The sequence below is a fragment of the Pteropus medius genome, unplaced genomic scaffold (assembly GCF_902729225.1).
Source record: "Pteropus medius unplaced genomic scaffold, Ma_sr-lr_union100, whole genome shotgun sequence".
In the NCBI taxonomy this organism is placed as follows: Eukaryota; Metazoa; Chordata; class Mammalia; order Chiroptera; family Pteropodidae; genus Pteropus; species Pteropus medius.
The window spans coordinates 1675-28818 of record NW_024346207.1 but is presented as its reverse complement, the minus strand read 5'-3'; the positions used below and the strand labels follow the sequence as shown (position 1 = coordinate 28818).

The 27144-nt window shown below is 36.5% G+C and overlaps 1 protein-coding gene and 1 pseudogene across 1 annotated transcript; both read left to right on the top strand.

The window, feature by feature from the left end:
• The first annotated feature begins 204 nt into the window (after positions 1 to 204).
• LOC120613064 (trimethyllysine dioxygenase, mitochondrial-like) lies at positions 205 to 27144 on the top strand. The gene is made up of 3 exons (XM_039875703.1): positions 205 to 391; positions 20019 to 20256; positions 25709 to 27144. Exons 1-3 carry the CDS (start codon positions 205 to 207, stop codon positions 25710 to 25712), a joined length of 429 nt encoding a protein of 142 aa, XP_039731637.1. The 3' UTR covers positions 25713 to 27144.
• On the top strand, positions 25990 to 26089 carry LOC120613065 (uncharacterized; annotated as a pseudogene).

Here is a 27144-nt window from a genome sequence, read left to right as displayed (position 1 = left end):
ACCATTGAAAAGGCAAGCAAAGAGACTCGGGTTTTACACGCAGTGTAGTTTTGTGGGTCCGCCTATTCTCTCTGCGCCTGTGGCTCCAAATCTGTTAAATGAAGCCAAACGACTAGAGCGCCCCATTCTGATCCTTCTGAATCAGAGACTGTTGTACGCTCCCGCAGCAGACTAAGTCCCAGGTGAGCGAGGAGCCCACCCTGAATGGCCGGAAGGAGAGGGGCGGGGCCTCCAGGCTTGCTGCTGGGCCCGAAAGGGCTGGGGGAAGGGAGAGCGGGACTGACAGTTTCTGGGGAAAAGCAAAGGGCGGGCGCAAGGCTGCCTCCTGAGGCTCTCCTTACTTGCAATTCCTTCCGCTTTGCTGAGTTGGGAGTGGCGACCTCCAGCACAGGTGGGTTCCACCCCATGGATCGGGGAAGGGGTGTCCTGGGTGGGTGCGACGGACGGGGTTTGCCCAGGCACTTGCTTTCAGGCCTGGCACAGTGGGGGCGGCGGTTCCCACCCCGGCAGCTCGGCCCCTAGGCGGTGGTACTCACCTTAACCCTGGCACAGGAAAAGACCACTCGTGCCTTGCTGCAGGGCTGTCGTCATGGTTTGTGCCAGCTGCGCGACAGAGTCTGCCGCGAGATCAGCGCGGGGCCAGATGGGCCTAGCGCTTGAAAAGAGCTGGAAGACCTGGAGCAAGCTCCCGTTGGGACTGACGCCCAGTATACATTGTTTCAATCTCGGTCGGACTTCCCAGTCCTGGGTCTGTCACTGACTTGGTGTCTAGCTTTCAACGAGTTCCTTACTCTTTCCATATTTCACTTTGCTCGGCAGTGGAGTGGAAGGTGGAACTCGGCTTGGCTGTCTGCAAGACCTTGCAGCATTGACTTTCTTTCGCTCTAATATCCACTAATCTTCTCTGCCCAGATTTTACCCTTTGTCTGCCCCTTTGTCTGAGCAAGGATGCCTAGCAAGAATCGGGAGTGGCAGGGCAGGTTATTGCGGAAGCTATGGGAGGAAATTCTTTGTTCTGAAAACAACTCTTAAAAAGTCTTTTTAATACTATGGATTGCCCCCAAAGTTGGAAACCAGAATCATTCAATGCTTACTTGAATGCCAACTCTGAAGAATGTTCTTTTGGATGCTTTATTATTAAATATTTTAACCAGATGATTGTTTGACCGAAATGTTTTGTGTTGAATGAACATAATAGACTGCTTAGCAAGTCTCATCATAAAAGACTTAGGTGATTTAATTGCAGAAAGAAAACCTTGAACTCTCATACTTAGGAACATTTCCATAATCCATTACTATACACCAGTTTTCAGAGTTGCTTCTTAGCTTGGTATTTCCCTTTTAGAAAACATTGTAGTAAAAGTTACTTGCATTTTATTTTACTTGAACTTAACTATAAAGGCAAAGAAGATTTATAAACACTATGGACCAATACTGTGGTGTCATTCTGATTCCTCTGCATTAAGGAACTGATGATAATGATAGTGGCAACCATATATTGTGCAGAACACTGTAATCTTCACAAGATGAAAGGTGAATATATTTACTTATCACCATACCTCAAGAGATTATACTTTATGATGAAGGGAATGTTCCCTGGGTTGGCTGAGTCTGGGGGCATTTCTTGAGTGCCCCACCTCATTCTTTATTTATGGGAAGTGTGGACAGGAATGGATCACTTCCTTGTTTTGGCATCTGTATTAGGAACCACAAGCAGTTGTGTATCTCCGCTTGTCAACCCTGGGGACAGCAGTAAAATATCCAAACTGATCACTCGGTGACTTAGTGTTTCTGGCAGTTGTGTTTTCTGCCTGCAGGAAGAGAGAGGGGGGCCCTGGATTAATAAATCTCTTTGGTAAAAAAGATTCTCCTTCTGACTGGAGCCAAAGTGAACATACATCCACCAGTTGGCCACCTTTGTGACCCTCTTTCTACAACACCAAATGCCCCCCATGCTCATATGGGCTGTACACGCACCTGCCATTGACCTCACGTAAAGAATGGACACGGTAAGAGGCTCTTGGCAAAACCCCGTCTGTGCCACACCTGCAGGTTCTAGGCAAGGCGCCGCTGAGATGAAGGTGTGGAACCTGATGATTTCCCAAAGGGCCGATAAAGCGAGGGGGACATTGTAATAGACATCTGCTGAGCCAGCCCTGAGGGTGAGTTTAGACTGGCTGTTTGGCAGGACCTGGTGAATGCTTTGGTCAGATTTTCACTCTGTTCATTCATTCTTTCACTCCAGAGACAATCAATGAATGCTTACTCCGTGCCAGGATGCTGATCTCCTCACTGAGATTAGAGCACAAGGGGACAGTAAGTTTGGGAGGACAACAGGAAATCAGCTTTAAGCATGCCAAGTCTGAGGCCTCCTCCCTCTTCCCTGTTCCCTGTATCTAATCAGTACAAAATCTCATCACTTTTGCATCCCGAATATTTTCCAAACCCACCCACTTCTGTTTGCGCCCCGGCACTGCTACTCCAAATTTCAAGCCAGAAACATTCCTTTTTATAGAAGCTTTAAGTCTTTATTTAAAAGACCGGAATCATTGCTTGACCCTCAGCCCTCATGGGAAAACCACCACTCCTACCATCACCATGGCGGCAGTAGCAACAACACGCAGCAGCCTAACGAGCTCCGTAGGATCCCTAATAAACTGTCCACAGATGTTTTTTTTCCCTCTGCTTTCCAGGGCGTTTTTAAAATTTTGTATTGAGATATAATTTACATGCTATAAAACTGACTTGTTTTAAGTGTACACTTCAAGGATTTTTAGTAAATTTATTGAGTGGTGTAACCATCACTATAATTCAACTTTAGGCATTTCCATCACCTCAATGACATCTCTCTCTCATCCAATTGCAGTTAATCCCCGTTACCATCCCTGGCTCCTGGAAACAACTAATCTGCTTTCTGTGCCTATGGATTTGCCCATTCTGGACATTTCCTAAAAATGGAATCATACACTATGCGGTCTTTTGTGACTTGCTTCTTTTACTTATCATGATGTTTTCAAGGTTCCTCCATATCGTAGTATGTATCAGGACCTCTTACTTTTGACGTGTGAATAATGTTCCACTGTATGTATATACTACCACATTTCGTTTATTCATTCATCGGTTGATGGTTATTTATGTTTTTTCCACCTTTTGGCTACTGTGAATAATAGTGCTATGAACACTGATGTGCTGGTTTTTGTTTGAACACCCATTTTTGGTTCTTTTGATTATATACCTAGGAATTGAATTGCTGGGTCATATTGTAACTATATGTTTAATCTTTTCTGAAATTGTTTTCCAAAGGGGCTGTACAGTTTCACATTTATTATATTTACATGTACCAACAGAAATATCTGAAAGTTCTCATTTCTCCATATCCTCACCAACACTTGTTATTTTTCCTTTTATAAAAAAATTATACCTATCCTTGTGAATGTGAAGTAATATCTCATTATGGTTTGAATTTGCATTTCTCTAATTATTAATGATATTGAACATATCTTCATCAGCTTGTTGGGCATTTGTATATGTTTATTAAATGTGTATTAAATATTTTGCCCATTTTTCAATTAGGTTGTTTTGCTTTTTATTATTAAAATGTAAGAGTTCTTTATATACTTTAGTTAGAAGTCTTTTATCAGGTATATGATTTAAAAATATTGTTCCCAGTCTGTGGCTTGTCTTTTAATTATTTTTTTTATTGAAATAACATTGGTTTTTAATATTATTTAAGTTTCAGGTGTACAACATTATAATTCAATATCTGTATACACTATAGCATGCTCACCCCCAAAGTCTAGTTTGTATCCGTCACCATACATTTTACCCCCTTTACACATTTTGCCTTCCCCCCACCTCCCTTCCCCACTGGTAACCACCAATCTGTTATCTGTATCTGTGAGTTTGTTGTTTTGTATGTTTTTATTTTTTCTTCTTGTTTTATATTCCACACATTTGACTTTTATCCTTCATCTTGTTAATGTGGTATGTTGCGTTGATTGATTTATGGGTGTTGAACCTTCCTTGCAGCCCTGAAATAAATTCCACTTGATTATGGTGTATGATCCTTTTAATGTATTGTTGTATTTGGTTTGCTAATATTTTGTTGAAGATTTTTGTATCTATGTTCAGCAGAGATATTGGCCTGTAACATTTTTTGCATGTTGTTCTTGTCTGATTTTGGTGTTTTGGTTATATTGGCCTCATAAAATGAGTTAGGTAGTGTTTCCTCCTCTTCAGTTTTTAAAGAAGAGTTTGAGAACAGATATTAGATCGTCTTTGAATGTTTGGTAGAATTCATCGGTGAAGACATCTGGTCCTTGACTTTTGTTTTTTGGGAGGTTTTTGATTACTGTTTCAATGTCCTTACTAGTGATCAGTCTATTCAAGTTTTCCATTTTTTCATGATTCAGTCTAAGAAATTTGAATGATTCTAAGAATTTATCCATTTCTTCTATGTTGTCCAATTTGGTGGCATATAGCCTTTCACAGTATTCACTTATGATTTTCTGTATTTCTGTGGTATGTGCTATAACTTCTCTTTCATTTCTGATTTTATTTATTTGACTCTTCTCTTTTTTTCTTAGTGAGTCTAGCTAAAGACTTGTCAATTTCATTTATTTTTCTCACAAAACAAGCTCGTAGTTTCATTAATCTTTTTATTGTCTTTTTAGTCTATTTAATTTATTTCTGCTTTGATTTTTATTATTTACTTCCTTGCACTTACTTTGGTAAATGAAGTTTTGGGGTTTTTTTAGTTCCTTAAAATGTAAGGTTAGATTGTTTATTGGAGATTTTTCTTCTTTCTTGGAATAGGTCTGTATTGCTATAAGCTTCCGTCTTAGTACTGCTTTTACTGCATTCCAGATATTTTGGTATATCATATTTTCATTTTCATTTGTCTACATGGATTTTTTGATTTCTCATTTGATTTCTCCGTTGACCCAATTGTTGTTCTGTAGCATGTCATTTTGTCTCCACATAGTTGTAATTTTTTCAGCTTTCTTCTTCTAGTTTATTTCTAGTTTCATACTGTTGTGGTCAGAAAAGATGCTTGATATGGTTTCAGTCTTGTTAAATTTATTGAGACTTGTTTTGTTTCCTAACATATGGTCTATCCTCAACAATATTACTGCTGTTTTTGGATGGAATGTTCTATTAGTTTGAGAGAAAGAGAGGAGAGAGAGAGAGAGAGAGAGAGAGTGTGTGTGTGTGTGTGTGGTGTGTGTGTGTGTGACTCAGGATTTTCCGCTGGATTTTGTCAGTTAATCACTTTTTCCTAGATAGCATTTTTTGTTCTCCTTTTTTTTTTTGGCCAATTCTGTTTAAAATTCCTGGGTACAGGTTGGATAGAAGTGGCGAGAGTAAACATACTTGTATTGTTCTTGATTTAGAGGAAAGCAGTCAGTCTTTTACCATTAAGTATGATGTTAGCTGTGTTTTTTTTTTTGTACATGTTCTTTAGATCAGGATGAGGAAGTTCTTTTTTGCTAATTGGTTGAGGGTTTTTTCTTTTTTAAATCATGAATGGGTGTTGGACTTTGTCAGATGCTTTTTCTGCATCTATTGAAGTGATCATGTATTTTTTTTGTCTTTTATTCTACACCATGCATTATTAACTAAGGTAATATAGTATGTTACATTAATTGATTTTCGGATGCTTAAAACAACCTTGCATTCCTAGAACAAATTCCTCTTGGTCATGGTGTATAACCTTTTTTTTTTTATATATTCGAGAGTTTGGTTTGCTAACATTTTGTTGAGGATTTTTGCATCTCTATTCATTAGGGACATTGAACTGTAGTGCAATTTCCTTTCTTATGATGTATTTGTCTGGTTTGATGTAAAATACCAGTCTCATAGAATGAGTTGGGAAGTTTTTGTCGTTGTTGTTGTTAGATGTGTATATGTTTATAATTGTTATGTCTTCCTGATGAATTTACCCTTCCATTATTATAAAATGTCCTTCTTTTTCTCTTGTAACATTTTCTTCTTAAAGTCTGTTTTGTCTGACATTATATATAAATCTAGCCATTCCAACTCTTTTATGGTTGCTGTTTTTATTTTACAGTTTTTTTCATCTTTTATTCTTTTAACTTATTTATATCTTTACATGTAAAGTGTATCTAATATAGATGATATATGCTTGGAGTTTGTTGTTTTATCCATTCTCACAGTCTTTGTCTTTTGATTGGACTGTTTAATCTATTTACATTTATTGTAATTTAAATTACTGTAATTTAATTTATTGATTGGACTTTGTTTTTTGCTATAATTTTGGAGTTATTTTTATTGTTTGCTCTGGGAATTATAATATGTATGTCAACTTAATAGTATTTGCTTTAGATTAATAATAATTTAATTCCAGTAACACAGGGAAGCTTTGCTCTTCCATCCTTTCTCCTATTAATGTAACATGTTTTGCATTTTAATATATTAGAAGCCCAAAATATAGTTTTTAAATTATTGTTTTATGTAGTTTCTCTTTAAAGGAAAAGAAGAAAAATATATGTACTCTCTTTTATTTTTACCTTCCTAAATATCTTTACTGGTGCTCTTTTTTCATGTAGATTCAAGTCACCATCTGGTATCATTTCTTTTTAGCCTAAGGACTTCTTTTAGTATTTTGGTAAGGTATATCTGATAGCAATGACTTCTTTGTCTTTGTGTATTTCGGAATTTCTTTTATTTTTCCTTTATTTTAAATGATAGTTTTGCAGGATATATAATTCTTAGTTGACAGATTTTTTTCTTTCAGCATATTGCATGTGCCATTCTACTGCCTTCTGTCTTCTCCTGCAGGATGTGACCTCTGATGCCTCTACTTAAGTTTTTTTTTTTTGTAATTATTTTTGCTTTAAAGACTAACTTCCTTGGGGTCACTCCTAGCTGCTCCCATATATCTTAGTGGTCAGCCAAAAATTATTCAGATGTTGTATTTAAACATCTGTGTGTGAGTGAGGGTATCTACATGTGGGTTGAGGAACACATTCAAGCTTCAGGCAGCTTTCACTTTCTACCTGCACATGACCTCACGTTTAGTCAGGGACTAGTAGATAACTGGGATGCTTTCTAGTTTCTCCTGAGCATAAGCACAGCCTTGCAGACCCCCAGGAATATGTTGGACCTTACCAAAGCCCATATGACTATCTTATTCCCTAGCTCTCCCTGTTAAATTCTTGCAATCTCTGGGAGCTGCAATGTTGGTCTTCTCTAGTTGTTTGCCTCCAAGAATGCTACTGTTTTTGACAGTGCCCTGGACATGTTTTTCTTTTCCCATCCTCAGAGCTCCAAATCATGTCAGTCCCCTCTGCTGTCACTCCTCATGGCTACCATGGCATGGAGCTGGGATAGGGAAAAGTAGTGTGAGAGTGGCCTCATATTAAAATGCCACAGGCTACACTATTCTTACTGAAGTTCAATAGTTTTTCTAAAATATGCACTTCTCATTTTTTTTTTGTACACCATGGTCAATGTCCAGGGACTGAAATGATTGTTTTTATATATTTATTTACATAAATATATAAATAAGTATATTTATAAAAAATATTTATATATTTTCTAGTTTTATTTTGTTTTTGGAGAGAATATTTCCAAAGATTCTCACTCCACCATTCTGAAAGTCCCTTTATAGCACCAATACCTCCTGCCTGCTTATCTGAAATAGCCATTTAATTTCTTCCATTCATGCCCCATCTTTAAGGACCTCAAGGCAAGTTATTCAAGGCTCTGAATTTCATGGTCCCTACCTACCTCTCCAACTGTGTTTAGTTTATCTTCTACACTCACTCTGTGACCACCCATTAAAAATACTTATATATCCTCCAAACTGACCTGCTTCATCATGTCTCATGCTAGTTCTTTAGCTCATATGCTCTTTTCTTAATCTTCTTCCATTTATTGTCAGGTCAGATTTTATCTCCTCTGAGAAGTCTCGAAACCCCCAGAAATCCCTCAGCCTGTGCTCTCATAGCATCATTTGAGGCAATGGGGCAAGATAGATGGGGCCAATTATGTAAAGCCTTGAGTGCCATCGTAAAGAGATGACTCAATCTTTTTGTCTGCCCTCAAGAAGCTCTCAGCAAACAGGAAGATAAAAATAAACAGGCAATTATTATACATGTTGTAAGTGCACTAATAAGAGTATACACAAACAGCTGTGAAAACTCTGAGTAGACAGCTAACTAACTCTTCCTAGGGGAGTTAGGAAGATTTTACAAAGAAGGTGACATTAGAGCTAGGTCTCAGGCAGGAGAGTGACATGATGAAAGTGTTTTAAGAAGATTAATCTGGCAATAGTATGGAAAGTGGATTGGAATATGGATGGACTGGAGGCAAAGAAATCATCTAGTCTATGGCAGTAGTCCAGATATGAGGTGATGAAGGCATCTATAGGAATAGAAAGAGAAGGACAAATCTGAGAGACATTTGGAAGGAAAAATTGACAGGAGCTTAATGGACTCTTGGCTTTAAGCCTTTCAAGAGGTAATGCTTCTTCCTTAGTAATATCCATGAAAAGATTCAGATTGACCTATTATGTAATTGCCTACTCTGACTAGAATTTCTAGCTATGGCTGGTCTCCAAAATTTGTTATTGTGATTGATACTTGTTGGACCTTAATTTACATTAAGATGGCTTTAGAGTCTTAAGGTTGGGAAGCTCTCAAAAACATAATTTTGACTATGAAACAGCAAATTATTCTATTAAAGGATAAATGAGGGAAACCATGGGGCAGCATAGGAAGTTTTACAATGAGCTCATAGTTCTTTTTTTTACAGGATATTATATGAAAGATGGAAAGGATGGATATACCAGGTGGCATGTGCCTAAAGGATTAGTACTGAGAAAAATAAGGCCCAGAATTATCTCGGGCTTGTAGAAATACATATTTACAAAGACAGCAAGAACAATATTTTAACTATGTTCTCAGTAATAAAAGTACATATGTCCTTGCATGGATAAGTTATAGCTCAGATGATATCGTTAAACTACTCTCAATGATCAAAGGAATTAAAAAGATGAAATACTGCCATTTATAACAACAGGGATGGATCTTGAGGGTATTATAAGTGAAATAAGTCATACAGAAAAGGACAAAAATCATGATTTCACTCATATGTGGAATACACAACAAACGAAAAAGAAACAAACAAAATAAAGACAAATTCACAGATATGGACAACAGATTGTGGTTACCAGATGGGAAGAAGGGTGTAAGAGGGTGAAATGGATAAAGGGAGTCAAATGTATGGTAATGGATGGAACCTTGACTTTTGTATAGTGTACATGAATGTCAGATTGTAATGTTTTACACCTGAAACATTTAACGTGATAAACCAATGGTGCTCAGCAAAAAAAAAAAAAAAAAAAATGTCTTTAGTTTATACTATCTTGATTGGTAGTTTGGCTTGATATACTTGGTTACAAATAAAAAGTACAGAAATTTTAAGCAAAAAAAAAAAAGACTGGACTCGTGTAAAGATATTACCACTTCTAACAAAAAAAGGAACAGTTTTCAAGTAAGTGAGTACTTAGTTATCAACTTTGTAATTTGTGTGGAAGACATTCCACACAAATCTAATTTTTATTTCTGACAAGATCAATAGAGTTAGTTTATGGAAATATGGGAGAGATAAGATATATGTTGAATGACTGAATGAATGAAACTTCAGTGAGGTTTTTTTTAAGTTTATTGGGGTAACATTAGTTAATACAATTATATAATTTTCAGGTGTACATTATAATTTGACATCTATATATTCTATTGTGTGATTACCACCCAGAATCCAGTTTCCTACAGCTACCATATATTTGATCCCCTTTCTATGGCCCCCCCCAGCTCTAGGCCCCTTCCCTGTCTACCTCTTCCCTCCTCCCGACCCTCTGCCTGGTAATCACTAGTCTATAGTCCATGTCACCAATGAGTCTCTGTTTGTTTGTCCTGTTCATTTGGTGCCTTTAGGTTTATATCCCACATATAAGTGATATCATGTGATTTTCAACTTTTTAATTCTGGCTTACTTTGCTTAGCATGATTATCTCGAGGTCCATCCATGTTGTTGCAAATGGTAGTGTTTCATCTCTTCTTATGGCAGAGTAATATTCCATTGTATATATGTACCACAGCTTCTTTAGCCAATCATCTATTGTAGGACACTTTGGTTGCTTCCATGTTCTGGCCACTGTGAATAATGCTGCTATGAACATCAGTGTGCAAATATCTTTTTGGATATGGGTTTTCAAGTCCAAAGCAACTTATGCTTAGTTTTTCAGAACTTCTTTGTTTAATCCTCTGTAGTTGATACAATTAAATCTTTTCTTTTACACAGTTTTTCTTTCTGTAATATTCCGTTGGCCTCATAAAAGTTGTTTTACATTGATGTTAACTCTCTCTTCTTAATGTTGAATTTTCTAGGATGCGGTGCCACAGGCTGTCCTACCTACAAAGCAGGATCTAGGACCTGCTGAGGGGAAGAGTCATACATTGGGCCCTTCAACAGCCCAGCTTCAAAAGCTTATTTCCATTAACTATCCATTGGCACCATAAGGATAAAGACAAAAGGAACTACACATAAACACTATACTCTAGATGGTAAAGTTATTTGTTACACAAATACAGATTTACAGTTCTGAAACTACAATATGTGTGTACTGGGATTGAACACATAGAGCATGGCAGATGATGGGAGTCAGATTTCTCACCATTAGAGAGTATGGTTACAGATAAGCATAGGATGAAAGGCTACTGTGAATTATGATACTTGATTAGAGTTGGAAACAGTATAAACTTATATTTAGCTTAACATAGATGTTTTTACATAAATACTAGTATATTTCCTAGTTCTGTCCACTGAGAGGGACTAGAAGCAATGACAGCCCAGTAGCATTGAGCATACCCAAATCTTTGTTTCTAAAACTATACTATTCTTCAATAAAAGGAACCAACAGCTCCTTGGAGAAATGGCTTATTCTAGGGCTAGGATAGGAAAAATATAAGATGAATCTGAAGAATCTTGAAGTGCCAGAAAGTAAGGAAATGCTTAAGAAAAAAGATGAGGCAATGTTAAAAGGACACAGGAGCTAACTAAAAGAGCGATCAATTGCCAAATCCAGAACAATCTGAGCAAGAAAATAAATAATGTATTAGATTATAATCCAGAGTATAAAATAAATGCCCTGAGCCCATGCTTATATAAATAAATGATTGAATAAATGAATAAAAAGGGAGAGTAGAGAAAAACCTCCCACACAGAAGAATTCCAAATAATTTATATAGATATTCTCCTTCCCCCACTATAGAGGTGGATCTTAATTCCCCAGTCCTAGAGTATAGGCTTCGCTAAGTGATTTGCTGCCAAAGGATAAAATATGGAACAAGTGGCGGATAACTTTAAGTAGAGAAACCTAGCAAACACTATGTTGATCAGGTTTTCAAGGTTAACATTATCAGTGATAAGTCATATTGATAGCATCTACCATTGATATGATGTGGTGAAAAGGGCACTTCGTTTCTGTGGCCATCCTCCCCAGAATCTATAACCCCACTTTATTTGTAAGAAAAGCATCAGACAAACCCAAATTTGGGGGACAGTCTAACAAAATGCCTAACCAGTACCTCTTCAAAACTGTCAAGATCATCAAAAACAAGGAAAGTCATAGCCCAGAGGAGTCTAAGGAGACATGATGAGTAAATGTAATATGAGTCCTACATGGGATCCTAGAATAGAAAAAAAAAAATTATTAGGAGAAAACTAATAAAATTCAAACAAAGTACGGGATTTAGTTAATAATGTATCAATGTTCATTCATTAGTTGGTGACAAATGTACCATACTAATGTAAGATATTAATAATAGGGAAAACTGGGTGAGCTCTATATGAGAACTTGGGTGTCTGCAACTTTTCTGTAAATCTAAACTCATTCTAAAATTTCAAACAAGTTTATTAAGAGAGAGAGAATTGGCTTCTGGTCAAGATGGCAGAGTGGGAAAACACTGTGTTTGCCTCCTCTCACAACCACATCAGAGTTACAACCAAACTACAGAACAACTATCACTGAGAATCTTCTGAAGTCTAGCTGAACAGAAGTCCTACAACTGAAGACACACAAAAGAGGCCACTTCGAGACTAATAGGGTTGGAGTCGCAGAAAAGTCTGTTCACACACTGGCATGTGGCAGTTAAAAATTTAGAGAGGTATCTCAGCAGTGGAGGCCACCCCCAGAGAAGCAAGGGATTCCGGCCCACACTAGTCTCCCGAGGGAGGATACTTGGGTGTCCATCAGTAAATGGTTGTATAGAGAATAAGTGACACATATATACTATGGAATATTACTCAACCGTAAAAAAATGAATGAAACCTTACCATCTGCAACAACATGGATGGACCTAGAGGGTATTGTGTTGAGTGGAGTAAGCCAGACAGGGAAAGACAAGTGCCAGATGAATTCATTTACATGTGGAAGCTAAAGAACAAAATAAGAAGACAAAACAAATTCATAGATACAGAGAACATTTTGATGGTTGCCAGTGAGCGGAGGATTGGGGTGGGTGAAAAAGGGGAAGGGATTAAGAAATACAAATTGATAGTTACAAAATAGTTATGGGGATATAAATTACAGCATAAGGAATACAGTCAACAGTATTGTAATAAGTATGTGGTGTCGGATGGGTACTAGATATATCAGGGTGATCACTTTGTGAGTTATATAGATGTCTAATCACTATGTTGTACACCTGAAACTAATATAATATATGCCAACTGTAATTAAAAATAAATTATTAAAAACTTGAAAATCGAAAAAGAAAAATAAAAAAGAGGGGGATGGAGGAGAATAGGAGGTTGAAATTTCTGGGTATAAAATAAATAAGTCATGGGGATATGGTGTACAAAAAAAGGAGAGAGGGAATTGGAGAAGGAAGTAGAAACGAAGCCATAAGTTTAACTATGAAAGGGAATATGAATGAGGAGGGGTGGTAGTGGGAGGAGTTTATAGAGTGAAGGGGAATATTGTTTTAAGATGGGAGATATTATAACATGTTTACTGATGAGAATGATCCAGTAGGAAGGAAAAATTTGATGATGCAAAAAGATAGAACAATTTCAGAATTTTAGTGCCTGAGCAAGAGAGAAGAGAGGGGATCTAATTCAGAAATGGAAGTGCTGCCCTTGGTTAAGTGCACAGATATTTCAACCATAGTAAGAGGAAGAAAAGCAGATATATGGGCATAGATGCAGGTAAGTGGGTGGGTGTGGAGCATGAGTTTGTGGAGATTCTTTTCTAATTGTTTCCATATTCTCTTTGAGGGAATAACCAAGGTCATCAGTTGAAAGTGGAAAGAAAGAGGTGGTGTTGGCAGTGTGAAATAGTCTTCTTGGAGAGTGAGTGAGTGATTTTACTAGGAAATTATGCAAGGAATGCTTGGCAGTGTTGAATTCTCATTTGCAGTTTTTGGTGATCATTTTAAAATGAGAGTAGCCAATGTAGTTTCATTTTTTTTCTCTAGTAATGTCCAACTGCTTGGCTGCAGGTATAGAAGAGGTGGAGACTTGAGTTTATCAGGATTGGGGCTTTGTCAGGGAAGTATGACAGAGGGACAGAGAGGGGTGAGGGAGTTAAGGATGTTGATTAATTTAATCAATTCTGTTTAATCAATTGCAAGGAATTGATTAAAATGATGGACCATGGAAGCTGGACTCTGTAAGGAAGGAAGTAAAGACATTGAAGGAGACAATATGATGGATAATTAAAGGAGCTTATGACCAATGGATTGAAGTTTCTGTGGAACTGAATGATTATTGTAGTGAGGAGTGTCCAAATAATTGAGCTGGAAAGGGAACAAGAGATAGTCAGAGTATAGAGTGTTTAAAATGAAAATTATGAAGGTATTGGAATTAGTGGTGATAAAGTTGTCAAGAATGATGACAGGGGAAGGGATCACAGGGGTGACAGTGGAAGATAGTAAACTGAACTGATCTTCACTTTCAACAATAGAGTAATTCGGAAAATATTTGATTAGCATAGTGAAGAGGGGTAGAGTTATATAAGACAGCATGAGCACCAAAGGAGGCAGCTATTCTACCAGGATTACTACAGCCTTGTCTTTATCTCCAATGATCCAGAAACTAGAGCATTCTTTCTAAAGTACAATCTTATTTTACTACTCTGATTTTAAAAATCTCTTTATAGAAGCTTACTGTTATAGATGGTGATTGTCTGAATATGGTAGAATTGAAATGGAGAGGTCATATGGATTTCGGAGATATTTAGGAGGTGGAATTAACAAACATTATGAAAAAGATGGGTCAAGATGAGTCCCATGTTTCTCTTTTATATTGACATTTTGATAAGACCTAATGAATAAACATTTGGTTAGTGTCAATTTTATACAAAGCTGAGAACTTCTAGAAAATCAAAAATGGAAGACTCTGCCTTAATGTAAGATATAGTATCCATGAAACATAAAATGAGTAATATAATAAGCATAAATAGCTTATGCCATTTGCAAATGCAAATTAAGTTGATACCTACCAAATACTTAATTTCAAAGAAAATGTAGGGTTATTCAAGGAAGCTTCCTTGAATAAATGAATTTTTAGCTAGATTTTTGAAGGAAAAGATGGTCATTTAATTAGAAGAGCCTATAATTTCAAGGAGAAAATAGGCAAATCTATATTGCATGGTATTCTTTGTTTTAGAACACTTATAAAATGTAAAAAACATTTTTATCTTGCAAAGTATGCAAACACAGGGCATGGGCTATATATGGCCCACAGGCCATAGTTTGTCCAAGCCTGGAGTATCTCAGTATAATCACTTTTGTCACTCCAAGGGCATGGTTCTCAATAGATTTAGGTTATGGATCCCATGGAAATTCTGTTGAAAGCTCTGGATCCTCTCCGTAGAAAAATGGAGGAATACACGCCCGCATGTGCGCGCGCGCACACACACGCGCGCGCGCACACACACACACACACACACACACACACACACACAATTTATATATGGATCCTAGGTCACAAACTTTAATTTTAGGTCACCACCATATCAGTACTTGTTATATCAGACACTCTTTCAATTAATTTCAGTGCCTGGATTTTAAAGCATTCAATTGAGAGACATGCCTTGAAGACTTTTATTGAGTGCCATCACAAAGTGACTCAAAGAAGAGTAACCCTTGACATGTAACTAGGAGATGATATAGGTACATGGAGGTGATACCCCATGGTCCACTCTGCTTCTCTCCTGTAAAGCCCAACACTGTTAGAAGGGACAGGCATTTTCTGCAGGTCATAGGTTACCTTGTAGCTCCTTTCCTGGCTTAGTAGGATTTCATGTAATACTCTTCTTAGCAAGTTTATGTGCATGTGTCACATTATTCTGTTTCAATACATGTCTTATAATATTTTTTGTTGAAAACCTGGGCATTTTAGATAATATCTTATAGAAACTGACTTCTGACCTGCCCAGGGGGACTGTTGCTGTGGTTCTGGGTATTTGTTTATTTTTTTTACTGTCTTGCCTGGAGTAATTTTGTGGAATCTGTCTGCCCTGCACTGTGTAGTGGCTGATGTCTCTGCTCAGGTTTTATTTTTACTTTTTAAAAAATTTTTAACTGTGGCTTCCTAAGTATCACATTGGGGTCAGCATAGATCAGTGTTCTCAACTGGAAACAATTTTGACCTCCCAGGGGGCACTTGGCAATGTCTAGAGACTTTCAGTTGTCCATAGGGTCAAGGTTGAGACTAACCCTGGTAGAGCTTAGTGGCCAATCAACAAATGGTAAGAGGTTATGCTTAAAAACTTTAAGCCTTGCCTCCAGACCTGTGTGTGGATTGGGGCACACATTCAAAGTTTAAGCTGTTTATAAGTTTGCCCTGATGTCTCCTTTCTGCCATTCTTCACTTGTCTCCTTCGTGCCTGCACAAGGCCTCACATTATTCCAGGGACATGTATATAACTAGGGCCCTTTCCAGTATCTCTCTTCAGTGTGCACACAGCCCCACGTATGTGCACAGCGTTACTGAATACGAGGGGGGATGAGGGGGCTTTCCAAGTCCCACTATAGTTGCTTCATTCCCTTGATAGCCTTGTTAAATTTTAAGCTGCTCTGCTGGTCTGCGGCTTGCTCCAACAAGCATGCCTTCCCTGATTGTTTTCAACACCCAGGGGCATGGAGTTTTTATGTGCTCTGTTCCAAATCAAGTTAGTCCCCTTTAGCAGCAAAGCTGCTGGTTTTCTTGGCTTGCCCCTACTACTAATGGAGCTGGTTGGGGAAGTGTAGGGAATAGGAAAATCCCAAACTAAAATATACAGATTCTTACTGTTTTTACACAAGGGTTAGTAGTTTTTCTTGAATAATTTCTTAATTTGTTGCATGCCTCTGGTCAATTTCCAGAGTCCTAAAATGGTTGTTTTTTTATTTTATCCAGTTTTGTCATTGTTATTAAGGGAGAAGATTTGCCAAGCTCCTTACTCTGCCTTTGCAGAAGCCTCATCTTCAGCGATTCCCAAGGCTACAATTTGAGAAATACAAGTGTAGTAGGCTTTGGGGTTGGGCAACTTGAGTTCATGTCTTATCTCCACCACGTAATCATTATGTGATCTTACAAAGTTATTCAACATCTCTGAGCTTTAGTTTCCTTGTTCTTAAAGTGAGAATGATAATACTATACAAAGTCAATTTGAGGAGTACAGGTACATTTCATTTTTTAAAACTATTGCTTAGTATCTCGCAATGTATGTATACCATAGTTTATTCAGCTATCCCTCCACTGCCCCCACTGATAGATATTTAGTCTTATTTTCCAATTTTTTTTTGCTATTATAAACAGTATTATGACTATCCTACTGCACACTTTCACATGTGTGACAGTTTCTATAAAGTAAATACTGAGAGATGAATTTTTGAGTCAAGCAATAAATATACATATTTTTTATCATTTTCATAGAAACTTCCAGATTGCTATCCAGTGTGGCTTCACCAGTTTATACTCCTACTACCAATGTGTGAGACTATGCATTTCCTCACATCTTTTGAAAATACTTGCTTTAATCAAGCTTTAATTTTTTTCACTCTGATGGATAAAAAAGGTATCTTAATACCCATTTCTCTGATTACCACTAAGATTGGGGGAGTTCATGTGTTTACTGGTCACTTTTGGTGACTTTTCTATTGATGTTCTTCACTCATTTTTCTATTGAGTTTTATCTTCATGATCACAGGGATTTATTCTATATGCTGTGTATTCTTTTATGTTAAAAATATTTTACCTGTTACTTGTCTTTTAACTTTGTTTTTCATGTTGTTTGCAAAACAGAAGATTTTTATTTTCATATGCCCAAATTTATCTTTTATGCTTTTTGTGTTGTAGTAAAACCCCCTTTCCTATCTTAAAATTGTCAACATATAATAGCTTTATTTTGTTATATTTTAATCTATCCATAATTTACCATTTTGAATGACATAAACCAGAATCAATTTTTTTCAAATTTTTTTTTTCCAAAACTAGTTAATGAGTAATCCATCTTTTCTCCAAGGTTATGAAATGCCACCTTTAACATATACCATATCTCCATGTATATTTGGGTCTCTTTTGGGACTCTATTCTATTCTCTTGATCTGTTCATCTATTCTGCACGAATACCATACTTTTTAAATGACCATAGCTTTATAATATGTTTTATATCTAGTAAGGCAGTCACCCCATGCCTTTCTTCTTGTTCAAAATTGTTACTTTATTAATTCTAAATATGAATTTTGGAATTAGCCTGTCCAGGATATGAAAATTTCCACTGGGATTTGGATCAGAAGTACGTGGGATTTTGTGTCTTAATTTGTGGGAGAATTTGTATCTTCTGATTATTGAATCTGCCCATCTGTGAGCATATTTATCCACTCAGGTTTCCTTCAAGTCATTCAGGATAGTTATATAGATTTTTCTCTATAGCAGTCTCCTACATTTTTGTTTATTACCAGATACTTAATCATTTTTGTTCTGCTTATATATTTGATTTCAGCTTTATTTACCTTTCCTAAATGAGTAACCTAGTGTATAGGAAAGTAATATTTTGGTAACTTTTAATTTTGTTAGAACTTCAAACTAACAGAAAAGTTGCAAGAATAGTAAGGACCTCCTTGATATCTTCTTTCCACCTGGTAGAACTGCTGATGGAGCTGGTGGTTACTTAAATATTTAAGATACTTAAATACTTGAATGGTTTCATTTTCCAAATTTAGAACTCTGATCTATTTTGAGTTTATCTTAGAGACCTGGTGACAATATGAAAATATACATATATGAAATATGGAGTCAATTTTATCTTTTTTCCAATGGCTATCTAGTTGTGCCAAAACCATTTATTTAAAAGTTCATATTTTCCCCAGTGATTATAACTACCAGTTCATTACATACCAGATTTCTATATTCAATCGGATATATTTTTGGACTATACCAAGTTTTCTGACTACTGATTTTTTAAAGTTTTCCTAAACAAATTTTTAAATTTTTATAAAATATATAATATAAACTAATAAATAAAAAAAAAGAATCTGAATTTTCCCTAGAACTGTGATATGCTAGCACCATGATGTGTTTTGATTATGTCTGGCTTTGAGACCACTGCTGTTCAGCATCTTGCTACAACTCTAAGACTCACCAGCACAGCCCAGACACTGCCAGTGTAGATTTATGTATCAAGCCAAAGACCATATGTCTGGATGAGACCATAATCTTTTTCATTTGTGAGTCGACAGAAGACTTGGTCTTCTTTGGGGTACTCTTCCAAAGAACAATTATTCTGCAAAAAAAATGTTTGCCCCTCTCCAAAATAGAGTATTCTTTTGATTACTTCTCCCTTTTTCCTTTATTTGGAAACATTTATTTTTGAAACTTTTTTGAAAATTCTACTTTAGTTTTCAAGTCCATTAATCATCACCTTTCTTTTCTCTGTTAATATTTTCAGACATATATGTATGACCCATCTACTTCAATATACCTCGATACCGAAGTTTTTCATCAACCCCCCAAACCCCTTTATTATCATCCAATTACATATCTGCCTACATTCTCTGTCTTAGCAACTGGCATCACCATCCATCAAGTTACCTAAGTTAAAAACCTAGTCATTCCAGATTTTTGCCTGTTCTTCATCCTCCACATCTAATCAGTTATAAAATCTTGCCAGTTCTACCTCTGTAATATCTCTTAGATGTGTCCTCTTTTCTATAACACCCTTCTCAGAGCTTAAGCCCTCAATATTTTTCTCCACTATTTCATTTATCCAAGTTGTTTTCCACATTTCTTGTTACCTTGATTCCCACCAGCCCATCTCCCATACTATCACTATAATCAAGTCTTTAAAATGTTAACATGACCATAGAGTTTCCCAATTTAAAACCCTTCCATGGTTCTCTGTGCTATAGCAATAAGAACTTTTTACTCACTTTCTTGAATATACCTGGTTGTTTTACAATGGTATCTTTGGTCATACTTTTTTCTGCCTGGAATGCCTTCTCCTCACCTCAATCACATTCTGGTCCAACTCTTGATCATTTTTTAAGACTAAGCAAAATCATTTAAATTCACCTCCAAAGTATTTCTTTATATGATACCCCACTAGAATAATTTCCTTTATTTATAGCTCCACTATATCTTGTATACAACTTTATTATAATACCTATCATATTTTATTTGCTTCATGTCTTCTTACTAGGCTCTGGGCTTCTTTATAACAGAGACTATAACTTATTCACACCTGTATTCACAGGGCCTGATACATATTGGATTTAACGCATGTTGAAAATGTTTAGAAGAAACGTGTAGTGGCATTAATATTTCAAAGCACAAAAAAGTACAACTGGCTATTAGGGAAAACAATTAGAAAATGAGATTTATTTCTTCATGAAAATAAAATGGCACAAGTAGATTCAGTAATTATTTCATATACAGTTTTCTAAAATTTTGATATGTTCCCACTTCTCTGCTGACCAGAAGAATTTAACTTTTTTCCTCTTTAGCATTCAAGTGTTTCACTTCATTCAAGTATGAAGAAACAGGTGGCAGGACACTGCTAGTGATTGGATTCTATGCAGCAGAACAGGTATTTCAAAAGGCACCTGAGGAATTTGAACTCCTCAGCAATGTGCCATTGAAGTATGAATATATTGAAAATGTTGGAGAATGTTGCAACCACATGACTGGTGTTGGGCCAGTCTTAAATATCTATCCATGGAATGAAAAGCTCTATTTGATCAGGTGAGTACCAAAGAACTAACCCCGTGTAATGTTTTACCAAATATTAGCCATCTCATGTAATGAAAATTCCTAAGTTCCTTACATCTGCCACATTTTATTTTATTTTAATTAAGTTTATTGGGATAACATTGGTTAATATAATCATATAATTTTTCAGGTGTACATTATCATTTGACATCCATATATTCTGTTGTGTGTTCACCACCCAAAGTCCAGTTTCCTTCAGCTACCATATATTTTATCTCCTTTACCCACTTCACCCTCCCCCTACACCCCTATATTTGACCCCATATTTGCCACATTTTAATCTTGCTATTCTATAGGTTTTTTTTTGTTAGTACAATTTCTATTCTTATTATAATTCTCCTGGAATAATAAATAGCCCAACAAGCAAGGAATACTAGATTTGGCTAGGGGGGGGGCAGATATTAAGAGAGAATTTAAAATAAAGACATAATTAAATTCAAAACCAGTTATTAAATAATGCTCAGTAACGAAACAGCTAAGGTACCCCAAAGCGTGATGACCACATTAGTCTGTATCCCATATTTATGCAAATATCTTGACCTGTATATTCAATTGTCTACTAGATATTGCCACTTAGTTATCTTGTAGGACTATAAAGCACATCATATTCAAACCCAAACTCATTATCTCCAGTCATTGCAAGCTAGCTCTTCCACACACAGGTGTTGTGAAGATAAAAATACATTGTTGTCCAAGGAGAGAACCATCTAAATAGGAAAATATATTTGCAAGCAATGCCTCTGATAAGAGCCTAATATCCAAAATATACAAAGAACTCATACGACTCAATAACAACAACAAAAACCAAACGATCCAATCAAAAAAGGTCAGAGGACTTGAACACACACTTCTCCCTAGAAGACATACAAATGGCCAACAAATATATGAAAACATGCTCAACATTACTAGGTATTAGGGAAATGCAAATCAAAACCACAATGAGATACCATCTCACACCTCTTAGAATAGCTGTTATCAACAAGACAAGTAATAACAAATGTGGGAGAGGATGCAGAGAAAAAAGAACCCTCATACATTGCTGGTGGGAGTGCAAATTGGTACAGCCACTATGGAAAACAGTATGGAGATTCTTCAAAAAACTAAGAATTGATCGACCATATGATCCAGCAATCCCTCTACTGGGTATTTATCCCAAAGACTTGAAAACCCACATCTAAAAAGACATTTGCACACCGATGTTCATAGCAGCATTATTCACAGTGGCCAGGAAATGGGAGCAACTGAAGTTTTTTTCCATAGATGATTGGCTAAAGAAGCTGTGGTACATATATACAAGGAATATTACTCAGCTTTACGAAGAGATGAAATACTGCCATTTGTGACAACATGGATGGATCTTGAGATAATCATGCTAAGCAAAATAAGCTAGACAGAAAAAAATGAAAACCACATGATATCACTTATGGGTGGTATATAAACCTAAAAGCAACAAATGAACAGGACAAACAGATAGAGACTTATGGACACGGACAGTGGACTAGTGGTTACCAGACAGTAGGAGGGGGGAGAGGGTGGTAGATGGGGTAAAAGTGGTCAAATATGTGGTGACAGAAAGTAATTTAACTATGGGTAGTAAAAATACAATGATTATATATATATTATATATATATAATATAATATATATTATATATATATAGTTGAATTTTACACTTGAAACTTATTGAATTCCGTTAACCAATGTCACCATAATAAATAAAAAAAGAAATAAAGTTTATAAATTAGACAATAGTACAGGCATACTACGGAGATATTGCAGGTTCAGTTTTAGACCACTGTATTAAAGTGAGTATAGCAATAAAGCGAGTTGTAATACTTTTGCTGGTTGAGGGTCTTGCCTTCAATTTGTAAAAAATGCAACATCTGTGAAGCTCAACAAAGTGAAATGCAATAAAATGAGATATGCCTGTACTGTAAAAAAAAATTCATTGTTTTTCCTGCCTTTACCCCTGCATTGTAGTAGGAATTACATAAACACTAATTCACTTCTTGTATCCCCATTGCCTAGAAAATGAAAGTGTTCAATGGGTTTTGTCCAAAATTTTATTATGAAAATTTTAAGATATACAGAAAAGTTGAAAGCATTTACAGTGAAAACCCATAAATCTACCAGCTAAATTCTACCATTAAGATATTACAGGACCAGTCAAGATGACTCAGAAGGTAGATGCTGTGCACAATTCCTCTCACAACCACACTAAAATTATAACAAAACTACAGAGCAACCAACACAGAGTTGCCTGAGGTCTGGCTGAACAGAAGCCTTACAACTATGGACAAAAATAACAGATCACCTCAAACCAGGGGAGACACAGAAAGGCCTGGTCCCACAACCACACGTGGCGATTGAGAATCAGGAGGGCTATCTTGGTTTCAGAGCCTCCTCCCGCACCTGAGGAGCAAGGGGTCCTGGCTCCACGCTGGGCTTCCTGCACATGGTTCCAGCACCAGGAAGAGAAGTCCCCACAAACTCTAACTATGAAAACTAGTAGAGGTTGAAGCTGAGAGAAAGACGGCTGCAGAAGTCATAGACATTTTTCTTAAAGGCCCACACCTGGCCTTACTCACTGACAGACTCTTATGCTCTGAGCTCCAGCGCTGCGGCAGCTGCTCGAGGGGCACCAGGGACACACGTGGAGGAACTGAATTGTCGGGCTTCAGAGCAAGGGCTGGAGGGGCAGCTCTCTCCCAGACAGAAGAGCAGGCAGAAGCCATTATTCCTTTGGTGAACCCTCACCCCTCCTAGCCTGCAGGCACAGGTGGGCCATATCTAGGCCTCCATCAACCTGGATAACACAGGTAGCTCTGCTTAAGTGATTCTCTGACACTCCGCCCCTCCCAACTTGTGGGCCACACAATTCGCTTCTAATGGTTTATTCCATACAAATGGGCTGTCTTGACTCCTGCTGTGGACCTTCCTAAAATCTCCCAAAGGCTCACCAAACCCAAGAGGCAACATCTGGCCTCGGCGCAGCCCATACCACTTGCTGAACAGCCCCGAAGCATGGCACTAGTAACAGCTGACCTCGGTTTCTGGCTTGGCCTCTTGAGGCACCTATAAGCCCAGCATGGGTGGCAGCCATCTGTAGATTACTTGGTGACTCTTACTAGGTGGCCCCGGAGGGGCACAGGCTGTGGCTGAACTTGTCCTGAAGCTGAATCCCTCCCAGGACTGTGCCACTGGGTCCCACAGGACACCTACTACATAAACCCACTCTACTAAGATCGGGAGACTTAGGAGCCCTACCTAATACATAGAAACAAACACAGAGAGGAAGCCAAAATGTGGAGACAAAGAAACACATCCTAAATGAAAGAACAGAACAAAGCTCCAGAAAAAGAACGAACAAAATGGAGACAAGCAATCTACTAGATGCAAAATTCAAAATACCTGTTATAAAGATGCTCAATGAACTTAGCGGAAGAGTAGATGAATCTGATGAGAACTTTAAAATAGAGATAGAAAACAGAAAAATAGAGATAGAAAACAAAAAAGTAGAGATAGAAAACAAAAAAAGAACCAGTTAGAAATGAAGAATACAATAAATGAAATGAAAATACATTGGAGGGAATCAACAGTTTAGATGAAGCAGAGGTTCGAATCAGCAATTTAGAAGATAAGGTAGCAGAAAACACCCAATCAGTACAGCAACAAGAAAAAAAGAATAAATAAAAAATGAGGATAGTTTAGGACCCTCTGGGATAACATCAAGCATACCAACATTCTCATCATAGGGATATCAAAAGAAGACAGAGAGCAAGAAATTGAAAACCTATTTGAAGAAATAATGATGGAAAACTTCCCTATCCGGGGGAAGGAAATAGACATACAACCCCAGGAAGCTCTGAGAGTCCCAAACAAGAGGAACCCGAAGAGGCCCACACCAAGACACATCATAGTTAAAATGCCAGAGGCTAAAGACAAAAAGAGAACCTTAAAAGCAGCAAGCAAAAAACAATTAGTTACCTACAAGAGTGCTCCAGTAAGACTGTCAGCTGATTTCTCAAATACACTTTGCAGGCCAGAGGGACTGGCATGAAATATTCAAAATGATGATAAGCAAAGACTTTTAACCAAGACTACTCTACCCAGCAAGGATAACTTTTTTAATTGAAGGAGAGATAAAGAGCTTCTCAGACAAGAACAAGCTGAACAGAATTACAATAAATGTTAAAAGGACTTCTTCAAGAAGAAGAGAAAAATACATATCAAAAATTTATTAATAAAGAATGGCAATAACTGTATATCTATCCACAAGTACCTCAAATGAAAAACAATTAAATGCTCTGATCAAAAGATAGGGTGGCTGAATGGATAAGAAAACAAGACCTCTACATATGATGCCTGCAAGAGACTCACTTCAGATTAAAAGACACACATAGACAAGAAGTAAAAGGATAGAAAAAAATATTTTTGATGGACCTAGAAGGTATTGTGCTGAGTGGAGTAAGTCAGATAGAGAAAGACAAATGCCATATGATTTCATGTACATGTGGAATCTAAAGAACAAAATAAACAACAACAACAACAACAACAACAAAAACAGAAACAAACTCATATATACAGGAGAACATTTTGAGGGTTACCAGATGGGAGGATTGGGGGGTTGGTGAAAGGGGGAAAGATTAAGAAGTACAAATTGGTAGTTACAAAATAGCCATGGAGATATAAAGTATAGTATAAAGAATATAGTCAATAATATTGTAAGAACTATATATGGTATCAGAGGGGCACTAGATTTATTGGAGTGATCACTTTGTGAGTTATATAGATGTCTAATCACTATGTTGTACACCTGAAACTAATATACTATTGTATGCCAACTATAACTGAAAAATAAAAAATATTATTAAAAAAAGATATCACTATATTTGTTTTATTACTTATCCATTCATCTATTTGTCCCTCTATCCATCTATTAATTAATCTTCATTTTGGTACATTTTAAAGTACATTGTACATATAAGTACATGTCCTCCTAAAATACTTTAACGTTTATAGACTTAAGTAGAGTTTATTATTTGTTTACAGATTTTTTAGATTAAATTTACATACAGTGATGTTAAAAATATTAAATATACACTTGCTGAATTTATTATTAAATTTATGCATACACCTATGTAACCAAAACCTCTAACAAGATGGAATATTACCGTCATTGAAGAAAGTACCCTCATGCCCCTTCCCAGTTCGGTTCTGCGTACATACCCCAAAGGAAAACAGTGTTTTGATTTTTTACCACCATAGATTAGTTTTTCCTATTCTAGAAATTCAAACCATAGTATAAATTTATTCTTTTATGAATAAACACCTGGGCTGTTTCCAATTTGGGATTATTATGAATAAAGTTGCCATGAACATTCATGTAAAAGTATTTTTGTAGAGATGTGTTTTTCTTTCACTCAGATAAATACCTAAGAGTGAAACTGCTGGGTCATAGAGTAGGTAAGTGTTTAGTTTGGTAAGTAACTACCAGTACTTTTACTAAAGCAATTGTTCCATTTTACACTGTCATTAGCAATGTACGAGAGTTATAGCTGCTCTACCTCCTTGCCAATAATTGATGTCGTCTGTCTTATTTTAACCATTTTAGTGGATATCTCAGAGATTTTAATTTACATATTTTGAGGACCGATGATGCTGAACATTTTTCCATATGCTTATTAGCCATTTGTATCTTCTCATGCTTGCTTTGGCAGCACATATACTAAAATTGGAACGATACAGAGAAGATTAGCATGTATCTTCTCTTGTGAAGCATCTGGTTAAATCTTTTGCCCATTTTTTTATTGGCTTGTCTTTTCATTATTGAGTTGTAGGAGTTCTTTATATATCCTAATCACCAGTTCTTATTTGATACACGTTTTAGGAATATTACCTTCTAGCCTATAGTTTACATATTTAGTTTTTTAATAATGTCTCTTGATGAGCAGAACATTTTAATTTTAATGAATTGTAATTGATCGGTTTTTTCTTTAAGGATTATTGTTTTTATGACGTGTATATGAAATCTTTGACTACCCCCATGACATGATGATATTCTCCTATGTGTTCTAAAGGTGTTATCATTTTACCTTTAACATTTAAATCTGTGATATATCTCAAATTTTCTTCTATGTTGTGAGGTAGGGGTGTACGTTCATATTTTTCACTTGTGGATATCCAGGTGTTATAGCACCATTTGTTGAAAAGACCTCCTTTTCCTCCATTGGATTGCCTTTGCAACTCTGCCAAAAAACAAATGACCATGTAGATGTGGGTTTGTTTCTGAGCTCTCTATTATGTTCCATTATCTATTTGTGGATCCTTATGATAGTTCCACACTGTCTTGGTTACTGCTGGTTTATAGTAATTCTTGAAGTCAGGTAAATATGTTTGTCAATTTTGTCTTTTTTCAAGATTATTTTGGATATTCTAGATCAGGGGTCTACAAACTTTTCTGTAAAGGGCCAGATAGTAAATATTTTAGGCTTTGTGGGCCAGACAGTGTCTATGTCAACTACTCAATACTATTGTGGAAACACAGCAGCAGCCAAGACAATACCTAAATGAATGGGTGTGACTGTTTCCCAATAAAACATTATTTACAAGAACAAGCAATGAGCTGGATTTGGCCTACAGACCATAGTTTGCCAACCCTGTTCTAGATTTTTTTTATATTTCCATGTAAATTTTAAAATAAGATTGTCAATTTTTAGGAAAACACCAGTTAGGATTATGATTGGGATTGCTTTGGATCGATCTATAGATCATTTTGGTAACAACCGACAAACTGTTTTAAGTCCTTCAATCCATGAATCTGACCTATATTTTTATTTATTTAGGTCTTCATTAATTTCTCT

What these genes read in the sequence shown, in the direction of transcription:
- LOC120613064 (XM_039875703.1), top strand. Translation starts at nt 205, where the DNA reads ATGGCCGGAAGGAGAGGGGCGGGGCCTCCAGGCTTGCTGCTGGGCCCG. An exon ending in AGTGGCGACCTCCAGCACAG is followed by an intron (nt 392 to 20,018) that starts GTGGGTTCCACC and finishes TTTCCTCTTTAG; the next exon opens with CATTCAAGTGTTTCACTTCA.